We start from the raw sequence: 12,571 nt of genomic DNA, 5'->3' as shown, positions 1-12,571 counted from the left end.
ACAGGAATCAAACCTTGGAGATTCAGTGGCAAACTCTGAAGGAAACATTGATTGATTCTGCCAGAGAGGCATGTGGTGAGGTTGTGTGCAAAGATAAAAAAATCAGAACTCCCTGGTGGACACAGGAAGTTAAAGAGGCAGTGAAGGAAAAGAAGAAAGCATATCAAAAGTTCCTGGCAAATAAGTCAGCTTTTACTCTTACAGAATACAGAGACAAATGTAAGAAAGCTAAACAGTGTGTAAAACTAGCTAAACAAAAGTCATGGGAGGACTTTGGCAAGAATATAGAAAATAAATATCAAGAAGGTGGCAAAATATTCTGAAGGTTGTTGAAGAAGCTTAGGAATGGAGGAAAGAGTGCTGTAAAAGGAATTAGAGATGATAAAGGTGAAATGAAAACAGGAGAAAAAGATATCCTTGAAGTATGGAGTAATTACTTTGAAAAACTGCTAAATGAAACAAGCAGTGATGACAGCACAGTGATAAAAAACACTGTCCAGGCATGCAGTCAGGAATACATATCCATACTTGAAGTCGAAAAAGCCATCAAAGGCTTGAAATGTGGAAAGGCAGCAGGAGTAGATGATATTCGACCAGAAATGCTGAAGTATGGTGGTATAAGAGTCTTACAGTGGCTGCACTGCATATTTCAGAAAGCCTGGACAGAGGGACGAATTCCCGATGATTGGAGTAGAGCTCTCATAGTACCCATATATAAAAAGGGAAATAAAACTGAATGTGAGAATTACAGAGGTATTTCCCTACTGAGTGTTCCTGGCAAGATCTATGCAAGTATACTTGAGAAACGGTTGAGAAGAATTGTGGAAGAAAAGCTTGGTGAAGAACAAGCTGGATTCAGGCCAAATAGAGGCTGTCAGGATCAGATCTTTACTTTACGACAAATAGTCGAGAAAGCATGGGAATATAACAAAGATCTGTATTTAAGTTTTGTCGATTTGGAAAAGGCATATGACAAGGTGCCAAGAGAGAAGCTATTCAATACGCTGAAGTTATATGGTGTCAATGGGGCATTATATCAAGCAACACTTAGTCTTTATTTGAGTTGTGAGTCAGCAGTTAGAATTGAAGGAAGTACAGGAAGATGGTTTAATGTTAAATCTGGTGCGAGACAAGGATGTACATTATCCCCTCTGTTATTCATTATCTATATGGATCACATTATGAAGGAATGTGGTATTAAACCTGATATCAAAATTGGAGATGTTAATGTCAGCTCTTTGCTTTATGCAGATGATGTTATACTTCTAAATAAATCCGCTACAAGTCTGCAAGATTCTCTGACTAAATTGAATAGCTGTTGTAATAGATATGGTATGAAGGTCAGCAATAAAAAGACAAAGACAATGAAAATAGGCAGAATCATTGAAAATGTCAACTGTGTTGTGAATGGAGAACCTGTGGAACAAGTAAAACATTTCAGCTACTTAGGCACAATTTTTACTGAAGAGGGTAAACTAAATATAGAAATAGACAACAGAATCAGCAAAGCTGGTATCGTGGGAAGTCAATTGAATAAATTCATATGGAATAAGAAAGAAATTAGTCGGAACACTAAATTAGCTGTATACAAGACTGTGTTCAAACCAATTTTAACTTATGGATCTGAGAGCTGGGTCAGAAGTAAAACACTTGACCAAAGACTAGAGACCGCAGATATGAGAGTCCTGAGAAAGATTAGAGGTGTGAACAGATGGCATCAATGGCAATATCATATTAAAAATGAAGATATTAGGAAAGAACTTGACATTGTCAGTATCCAGGAATGTGTTAGCAGAGCTAATCTCAGATGGTATGGTCACCTAAATAGAATGGGAGAGGAAAGATTAGCAAAACAAGTGTTCTCTGCCAGGTTGGCAGGAAAACGACCCAGAGGAAGACCAAGATATAGGTGGATTGATACGGTACAAAGTGCCTTAGACGATAGAAATATAAGATCTGATAATGTTGGAGTCTTGACAAGTAACAGACTGATTTGGAGGAAAATTGTAGATAGGAAGTTAGTAATGATGTAATTTTTTCATGTAGTACTGTCATATCCTGTACACCCCTTGAGGGTACATGGCAGGAATTTGATGATGATGATGATGATTATTTTAGCACATAATGTTTGTGCTTCCTGCTGAGTTTCTTTATTAAAATTTTCATTATTCAAAATTTCAAGAAGTGCATCGTAAATTTCTCCTGACTGATATCGTAGAGGGGCGGATTGCATTAATTTTACTTTCCCATTGCGTTTCTGATGGCTGTTTCAATGTTAATTTTTTTACGAACTCAGCATGAAGGACATTTCATTCTCTTACAAACGTTGGGCAATCCTTTAAAATGATTGCCCAACATTTTGTAAGAGAATGAAAAGAAATTGTATATTTCTTGAATAATTACAAAGAATCTAATTGTATCTGCATTCACTTTGGCTGCATCGTTAATTATTAAATTTAGAGTATGAGCAGCACATGGCATGTAAAAGGCTCGAGGATTTTTGTTCAAAAGCAAATTCTGGAGCCCATATTTTTTTCCTTTAATATTTGTCCCATTGTCATACACTTGACTTCGCATGTCTTCAATGGGAATGTTCCATTTTTCCAGTTGTTCCATTATTGGTGCACATAAACCACATCCTGTGGAATCAGATATATCTGCAAAACCTAAAACGTTTTTCCTGATCTTGATAATTCCATTGTCACAGGAAACAAAGCGAATAATAATGGTCATTTATTCTGTTTTACTTACATCAGGTGTGCAGTCTAAAATTATGGAATAATATTTAGATTTTCGAATTGATAATAAAATTGTATCCCTGATTGCGTTACTTAAAGTTTCCAACATTTCATTTTGACTGTCTTTACTCAAATAGGGTACTCTATTGTTTCATTGTAGGGTCCTTTCAACATGATTTTCCATACCAGGATCAAACTTCGCAAACAGTTTGACTAAGTTTAAAAAATTGCCGTTATTCCTTTCATATAATTTATCAGATGATCTGTGAAAAGCTAAATTTTGGCTACCAAGGAATTTTATAATTTCAATTAAGCGTTCTAAAACACTCATCCAATGTTTCTTTTCCATTGAGTCTGGCAATCAATGGTAGTTTTGTTTTTTAAATTTTTATCAACTTCCTTCCATTTTAAGAAATTTTTCATGTGAGTTAAACTAGTCTCATGTATATGCAAAGTTCTACTTACATTTCTCCAATCATTATAACCTTCTACAAGACTACTTGATTTGGTAGGGGCGAAATGTTTGCAACAAAAGCAAAAAACAGAATTTAAAGTTTTGGAATAAATTAGCCATGTTCTTAGCACGAGCTCACCGTTTTCCATTTTTCTATTATAATCCGTGTCACCAAATCTATGATCATATGTATCTCTGGGATAATTATATATTTCTTTTGAACAGGCCCCATTACTATTAAAACAACTTGTAATTTTTCATCAATATTTCCCCATTCACCTGGATCTTCTAAATTTACAGAGACTAACAATGTGCTAGTTTCATGGTTAACTACAACTAAATCTTCTCCTAACTGTTTTTCAATTAAATCATGCATCTTGTTATCTTGTTCAATAGTTGCAATAGTGTTTTCATGCAAACTGGATGATGTGCACAGTTCTTCAACTCTGATTTCTGATGTATCGAGTTGGTTACAATCGGCATCAGAATATTTTAATATATTAACAAATTTATTAAGAGACCCAGTTTGTTTCTTAACATCTGCTTCTTTCACAGCATGATACTTTCGATTTTGTGCACCGATAACTTTTTTTATGATTTTTGATTCCATTTCTATTTTATACCCACAAGAATTATTACACAACAAGACACAGAGACGAAATAATAGTCCGCACTGTGCTACTGTCAGTAGCCTACTGAGATGCATACCATATGACTGGTTAACTAGCAACAAATGTTTTGTACGAAAATTCGTTTCTGCACATAAAACCATTCACCGTTTCACTTTAGATAGACTGCAGTAGACACAACTCTGCAGGCAAGCATTTAGCCTGCTCTCGCTGCAAAATTTTAAACAGCCGGCTGATGAAAGAGGTGGCAATATACAATTTTTTTTAATTTTTATTCGGTGTATCCAGCCTTATTTATTTTAATATTGATCATTCTAAGAATATTTTGTTTTCATGATAAACATTTTGTTTCTTAAAAATGAACTTATGAATGGTGTCCCAGCGGTGGCGCCCCCTTTGTAGCGCCACCCGCATGCACTGCATGCCCGCTTCCGCCGGCCCTGAATATATCCCCACCAAGCATAAATTCTACAACCCATGTTTGTTTCCCAAATTTTAAAATCTTACAGTTTGCAACATTGAACTCACATTCCTATTTCTGTGCCCATTCACTCAATTTATTCAAATCTTCTTGTATGGCCACAACATCTCTACTCTTCATAGTTCATCTGAACTTTGCATCACCTGCAAACAACTGAATATTCCCATCCAAATCTTTGTCAATATCATTAATATACAGGTTAAACAGCAATGGCCCTAAAACAGACCCTTGAGGCACACCAGTAGTGACTTTACTCTTCTTTGATACTGCTACCCCATACACACCTTGCTGATACTATCAGATAGCCAGTCTCCGATCCAATGCACTAATCTAATATTCAACCCCATCCGCTCTAGTTTGACTACCACCTTATTATATGGTAATCTATCAAAAGCCTTTGTGAAATCTAAGGCTACTACAGTGAATCCCTTCTCCTCTATCCAAGAAAACCATCACCTTATTGTAATAAGTAGGTAATTACTAAAACATGACCTCCCTTTAGCTAATCCATGCTGTCCATCAAGGATAATACCATTGTTGTCAACTCAATTCTGGATCCTATGTCAAGGCAGATGCCAACTCCCTGGCACATTCCTCTAGAATGCATGGCAATATATTACCAAGTCCCACAGCCTTATTAACATCAAGTTTGCTCAATTCCCATATACCTCTTGCTCACCTACAGTCAGTCTCTCCTCCCAATCAACTGCTCTCAATCTCTCCATGACGTCACACTCACAAGAATGAAAGACCTTTATGAACTGCTCATTAAGTATCTCCACTACATCTTCCACAGTAGTTGTCCTTATACCATTTTCTCCAATCAATATCATCTTTACACAATCATTCTTTTTTTTTTTTTTTTTTTTTTGCTGGCTACATATCGAAAGAATTTCCTAGGATTCTTTTTGGCTTCATTTGCTAACTGCTGCTCATACTTCACTTTTTCCACCCTTACTAACCAAGTCACCCTCCTTGCTGGTCTTTGTAATCCTCATGGAATTGGCTATTATCACTTCTCTTATGCTGCCTCCATAATGCCTTTTTTCTCTGTATCGCATGCTTAATCTCTTCATTCATCGATTTCACATCTACCTTATTTAACCTTCTGACCCTTGGAATACATTTAGGCATTGCTTCTACTAGATAGTTCTTGAATATCTCCCAAGCTGCACTGATCTCTTTTCCAGCTAACTCTTCATTCCATGCTACACCTGCAAACTGTCTCCTGAGTTCTTTATAATCACCAGCCTTGTAGTTCCACATATATCCTTTTCTCACAAGGGTCCTCACACTGCTGGCAACCACCCAGGTAATCACTTCATGGTCACTCTCACCAACTGGAGGGTGATTTGACAATCATTTATAATTACATCCTCTGATGAGATGATCAAATCCAAAACCCTCAATCCTCGTGTGACCTCTGTTACATAGCGTCTGAGGTAGTTGTCCCTCAAAAACTCATTTTCTTTACTTCCAGTTTGATTATCCATTTGATTTAGATGTTCTAACCAATTTTGTTATATTTATATAAGTAAATACTTAGATACTTATATAGTGGTTAATTGGTTTTATATTCAGGGATGGTAAAATTTTTTAAATTTCTCAGCAATTTTCTTTAAATTTCTAAATTTCTTTTAAAAGTCTCAGCCAAGAAAAGCTGGATGGACTATTAGAGACACTTCAATAAAAGAATTAATACAATAACAGGAACTAACTCTTGAAAATCACTACTTCAAGAGTATGCTATAAGTTGGGTAAAAAAAAAAAAAGAAGAATCATAAATTACCATACCTGTTCCAATACTTCAAGCTGATTCTTCAGTTTATTTTCTTCTTCACGAATAACTCCAACTTCTTTCTCCAGTTGCTGCTTTATTGAGATGGTCTGTATTCCTAAAGTTTCCCTTTCAGTTTGTAGCTCTTCCTGTAGTTCACGCACTTGATCTTGGTATTTCTTTTCTGTTGTCCTACCATTGCATTTTAAAATTAGATGGATTTTAATGACATTATTGTAATATATACTAAAACACTGAACATTTATTTTATTTAGAAGAAAATAAGGTAAATAATAAAGAATTATCAAATTACTGTGTATTTTCAATTATATGCCATTTGATTGGATAATAACAATTAAAAAAAAATAATTGTATTTCTGTTAGAGTAAAAGCTTCAACCTTGAATAAACAGCATAATACATTCCATAATATAATCTACTGGCCTAATTGACTGAGTCCAGCAGATTATATTATGATCACCAACCTAAGGCTGTGGGTTCAAATACTGATGTAGATAGTTTACATGTGTAAATTTTTAGGTGTGTGTGTGTGGGGGGGGATTCATTGTTTGGTGTGAGATAAATAAGATGTGACCTCATACCTTGCTTACTGGAAGTATGAAGTGACATGATAAAGTTCCATATTTAGTCTCTTAGAGGGTTTCTGGATTATTTAAGCCTCAGCCCATGGTATTGGGATTAAATCCCATACCTTTTTATTATTATTATTATGTGACATCTCCAAGGAATCCAAAGAAGGGTGCCTACTATACAACTCTCCGTCTCCATCAACACCAAACTGCCACTACCATTATCACCTACATCCATCTACTTCCCACCACCACTATTTTTTTTGTCTGTAATTTGTTTGTGTTCTCAAGGCCAGTTTGTCTGTATGAAAAATCTAAGTTTCCAGGAGAAAAAATTCTGCTACCTCCATATGAGATCAGCTAACTCACTTTGAATTGAAAAAAATTCATATAAAGATTCCTCTCGTCACTACAGGAATCAAACTTAGGCCTTTTCCAATTGAAGAGTGCAACATACTGGCGTTATTCCAATTGTGCTATGCAGGCACTTAAAATTCATTGCCCAACATGGGGCTTGAACCCATGATTAAGAGTCTCCTCGTGCTCTACCAACTGAGCTAGCCAGGCAGACTTTTTTTTTGGATGAGATATCTGCTTGATAACCTTGTAGCCAGGGACAAATGCAACTCTAAAAATGCAAGCTCATAATAAACTAATAGAAGACATGATTACTCAAATGCCTCTGGCAACCCATTTCCACCACCCTCCAAGCAAAATATTAAGACCTAACATACCTGCCAACCACATTCTTACATAGTTTACAGAAGTGGCCCTTATTCTTTCCCTTCCTGCTATATTAAAAAAGTGTTATGTGTCAATCCCATAAAATTCTTTTACTAACTTCTATATTTCTATTATATTCTCTCTTTTCTGTCTCTTAACTAGCCTTTATAATCCATACACCTTAAATATATCCTCATAATGAATATTCCATAAGCCCTCTTAGAATAATGATCACTTGACACTCTGTATCTTCTCCACCACTTCCTCATTCTGAAGGAATCCAGATGGCCAGATCTGCATGAAATAGTCCAGATGTGGCCTTATTAAAGCCTTATAAAGAAGAATAATAACATCCGTATTTTTTCAGTGGGACCTTCAACATCTACATCATCTGATGAGCTATTTTGGCAAACTTTTCAATATGCCCTCTAAACTTTAATTTCCTGTAATCCAGTTCTATCATTCTTCCTCCACTACACAATATACAATTTCTTCATCCAAAAGTGCATGACTTTACATAAACTTGGCCATGTTAAAGTGAGAGTCAACTTAAGTTATCCTACAGGATCTTCATATCATCTTCACTGACTATAGTTTTGCATCAATGAAATAACTGAATATTTCCCTATAAATCATTTCATGTATCAGTGAAGTACAAGATAAAAAAAAGCAGTGGCCCAAGTGTAGAGCCCCACGGTAGATTACTAGTCATCCCCACCTTCTTCTGGATTCAATTCCCCATATACTACACTTTAATCTGTCCATCATCCACATCACTAGCTCTGCTTCCAACCCCATTTCTTCAGTTTATGTAGCAGAGTTTAATGTGGGAAATTGCCACACTATTTGTGTAGCAGTTTCCTTTAGTCAACTCATGCATTATTTTCTCATCTTAGTGATATATTCACAATTTGCAATAAATGAATGTATGAGTTGGCTTTAAACGTCCTTCATAAACCATGCTTAAGTTATCCTACAGATAACTTAATATACTCCCCTATGGAGTATATTTCTATCCACCCATTCCTGAACTCTGTCTTGTACCAACTTCTCCAATACCTTAACAATTATTCCTGAGATATTGGTTAGTTTATAATTTGCTACCTCAGACTTGGAGCCTCTTTCTTTATGCAAAAAGACTATTTTGCCTTCTTGCTTCTTCTCTTGTTCCTTCCAAGAACTGAGACAAACAGTCTGGTCAGAGGAGTTGCCAATTCCTTTGCACACTCTCATCATACATGGGCTAATATCCCATATAGTCCCATGGCCATTGCATTAAAGTTTTGCAATACTGTAAGTACCTTCAGTTCATCTGTCTCCTCTGACAACATCAGTGTATCACTGTAAAATTTACTGAAGGATATACTATGGAAAAAAATAATATAAATAAAAAATAATGAAACAATTTAAATAAACCAAAATATGGATGAGGAAATATATTTCGCTGGTCTCTCAGAATAATCCCCTATGGGCTAAATACACTGGTTACAATGTTCGTAAAAACTCTAACTCTCGTAACATCTCAGAAAACTCTGCCATGATGTATTTAACTCTGCTGTCACATTCTTCTGAATGTCATAAATATTATCAAATCAGCATGCTTTGAATTTGGGAAACAGTAAAGTATCTGCTGGATCAAAGTCTGCAATCTGCTTGTAAGCCACAAATATCTACACACCAATCATGTGTATGCAGATGTACCATCATTCAATAGTTGCTGAACTAGAATGTTTCGAATCTAGTGCAACATGTTTGATTCTCGCTAACAAATGTTTGTGCAATTGGAACAACGAGAATGGTACGTTGTGCCTTTCAATTAGAAAAGGACTAAGTTCAATTCTTGTTAAGAAATGAACTTACAAAGAGAGGAATCTTTATATAGTTTTTTTTTTTTTTTTTTCAATTGAAAGTGAGTTAACTGATAGTAGCAGAGGTTCAATATAGAGGTCCTCCCTTGATGAGTAATTTTTCATCTTGGTGAGAATGGCGATTACCATTCTGCTTTGTCTTTTGGTTTGGGGATCATATTGAAGCAACACGAATCACACTTAGCCTAACTTCTCTGAATTAACTTCACTGTTATTATCCAGTCTCTAAAAGGTACCCTGATAGGACATTAGTTTATTTTCAGTGAATATTTAAACTATTTCTATAAATTAACAGAGTGATGTGTGTGTTTACCACAGTAGTAGTTTGTGCTGTAATGATGCTGATTAGAAAACCAGCAAATTATTGCTAAGTTCAATAAATTAATTATTCACAATTTTTTCTTCTAGTATTGTTTATACCCTGAAGCTCTGTTATGATGAATATTTTCTCATCACACAAATAGTGTGGAACAAACTTTATATAGAGTTTTTTGTTTGTTTGTTTTTTCCCCCCTCAAGTCTGTGGTTATTATGGACCTTAATCAATTCTCATTTACATTTAAGTTGCTAGCATTCTTGGCATTAACTAGCAGTTCTGATTTGGAGCCATGTGGTGAAAGAACAGAAACCTGTAGCACTGTTACATTAATAAGAAATGTTTGATGAGAAAAAGTCATCCACCAAACTGCAAAAAGACTGAAAGATCAGGCTTACTAAAAATCATTTGCCAGACTTGATGAAAAGCCTTGGAAATGTCAAGTGCATGGCAAAGGTTGAGCTTTTCCAAACATTTTCATAGTGCATGTTCAAAGAGATAGAGGAGACATGACATAAGCAAGAATATCTCTCTCTCTTGTAAGTGAACAGTAGCAGAATCTTTACTAGTGATTGGGTAGTTGGCATCTAGGTAGTGAAGATGTATATTTAATATCTTTAAAAGGTATCTATGGCATGACTATAAACAATAAATTACATGATAACCACAGTAATTAACTTTAATGAAATGAAAGTACAGATATTTCATACTGAAAATAAAAGTACATCATGAGTGCGTAGAAACAAGCAAATCAAAGAAATGGGAATACAAAAGTACATACAGTAGTTAATGATTTACCAATGAAAAACTGTTGCTGTGTGCTAGAAATTAATATCAATCAATCAATCAGCTAACGCCTATTTGTTCCCATATAGGGAGTAGGCGAGGCCGTTTATCCTATCTAACATTTAGAGACTGAGTGGGCAGTTCAATCTCCACTGATAGCCAATCAGAGAGATAGCTGGCCCAAGGCTATCACTGATTCATCGGTACGCAGTGAAGAAGGTGGCAAGCTAGTGCCGCCATCTCGTGGTCCCTAACCCTAACACAATATTTTTAATGTCTGAAAATAGTGTGGGTTCGACGGTCGACTTTCTTGAGTTTACAGGACGAAAAACCCGAGTTTCCGGGAGAAAAAACCCGCTAGCCCATGCCAGAGATCGACTAACTTGGGAACCGGTCGAAAAAAGGCTTAGAAAAAATTTCCTCTAATCAGTGACTAGATTTGAACCACCAAATCCTTTCTTCATGCGGTCAAGTGCCGTAGAGCGCAAATGCCACTTCTACTGAGCTACACAGGTGCTTAATATTAATAAATAATATTATTAAAAACTATTTTTTGATGGTTGCATAAAATAAGCATCTCCCAAACTTTTGGGAGAGAGAGAGACAATCGTTCTGATTCACTGCTCTTTGTACTTTGTATTCCCGTTTCTTTGATTTGCTTGTTTCTGCGCACTGATGATGCACTGTTATTTTCAGTATGAAATATCTGTACTTTCATTTCATTAAAGTTAATTACAGTGGTTGTTGTGTAATTTATTGTTTAAAGATGCATATTTGTTATATAGAAGAGAATAATACAGTTTAACCAACCATTTGGAAGCTCTCATTTGGCATGGTATATTAAATAATTTTAAGCTTGTATTTCAGCCAGTTTTCACGATGCTCTTCAGCTGGGCAAAAGCTGGATTCTAATCCCATCTAGCCCTATAGCCCTTTGTGTCAATGATACAAATAACCTTTATAAGGACTTTTCATCCCACAAACAAGCAAACTAATCAGTGAATACATGTAATTTACAGCCTAAAACATCATGCTGATAAGATTAACAGTCCCTACAGAGTATTATGTTTTGAAGAAGCCCCATTACGGGAAGATGGGAATAATCCATATTTCCCAGCTTCATTAAAACTGGCAGAATTCCTTCTAATCAGCAGTTGCCAGCATGATAATCCATATGCATAATAGCTAATCAAAACTTGGAATCGATGAGTAGGGTAGAATTGTTATTTCGAATCATACTAAAATCACTGAGTCATGAAGTCCAATCTCAATTCACACATTCCAGCTGGTTTGTTTGCTGTACAGAAAGAAAAATTTCTTCTTGCCTAAAAAAATGGTTTATAATTTTTTCCTCCAGTAGAAGGACAATGGTGGTGGTAAAGCTTGTTCACAAAACTGACATATTTCAAGAGGAAAAGGATGAAATGTTATATAATAGTGTTTGAAAGTATTAGTAAATGGACTTTACATTAATGAGAATTATTTCAATAATCAATCTCAAATTTATCTAACATAAATAAGTTCATCACAGATTCCTTACAACAGTTTGGTTTGAAGTGATCTCTCCAATTTTGCATGATGATCATCTATTTCTTGAGCCAATAATGCAGCCCTAGCATTGGCTTCAGCAATACCGACTTTTAATTTATCTCTTTCAGCACGTAACTGATCAGAACTCAATCTGGAAAACAATTAATAGTTGTAAAGTTATGCAAAATCAGATAAAACTGAAGTATGTATGGAAATTAAATAATATCAAATTTTTGAAATTTTGTTCACCTTCTAAATTATGAATTTCTAAGAAATGTACAAGGATATCAAAAAACAAGAAGAATGATTCAATATTCCTAATTCATCTCAGTTCCTATTAAATGCTTTCTAGTGTACAAATAGTCACTGGTCAATTTGAGTTCATTCCTCTTTTGGTTCAAACAGTCTGAACTACATTTGAATTATATTTAAATGTAATAAATAATGCCTGCCATTATTTTATTTTCTAGCCTTGATAACTTTTTATTACATGCTTTAAATATACCATGGCACTAACTCCTACTTTATGCCATCATTTTGGCTTTTTTTCCTGACACGAGCCTTGAAATATCCATTCATTCCTTAAAAGAGGGAGTAAATCCCATTGTTCTATTTTGGGAATGCAGTACCAGTAAACCTGTTTACTGGTAACTGGAACAAAAATTATTTGAAATTTACCA

At 35.2% G+C, this 12,571-nt stretch overlaps 1 protein-coding gene across 7 annotated transcripts in view; it reads right to left on the bottom strand.

Annotated features, from left to right (window-relative positions):
• Positions 1 to 12,571, bottom strand: part of Nin (blastoderm-specific gene 25D) — a 511,736-nt gene that overhangs the window by 46,308 nt on the left and 452,857 nt on the right. For all 7 annotated transcript variants that reach the window (XM_090406751.1, XM_090406750.1, XM_090406752.1 and 4 more), the window contains 2 exons: positions 11,902 to 12,042; positions 6,097 to 6,271 (listed from right to left, as the gene is read on the bottom strand). In XM_090406751.1, coding sequence (XP_090262877.1) covers positions 6,097 to 6,271; positions 11,902 to 12,042 — 316 coding nt within the window. The remainder of the gene's footprint in view (positions 1 to 6,096; positions 6,272 to 11,901; positions 12,043 to 12,571) is intronic.

This window comes from Typopeltis vanoorti, chromosome 17 (assembly GCF_054136105.1).
Source record: "Typopeltis vanoorti isolate ZY-2024b chromosome 17, IOZ_Tvanoo_1.0, whole genome shotgun sequence".
In the NCBI taxonomy this organism is placed as follows: Eukaryota; Metazoa; Arthropoda; class Arachnida; order Uropygi; family Thelyphonidae; genus Typopeltis; species Typopeltis vanoorti.
The sequence above is the reverse complement of the archived record's forward strand: the minus strand, read 5'-3'. Positions and strand labels throughout refer to the sequence as shown.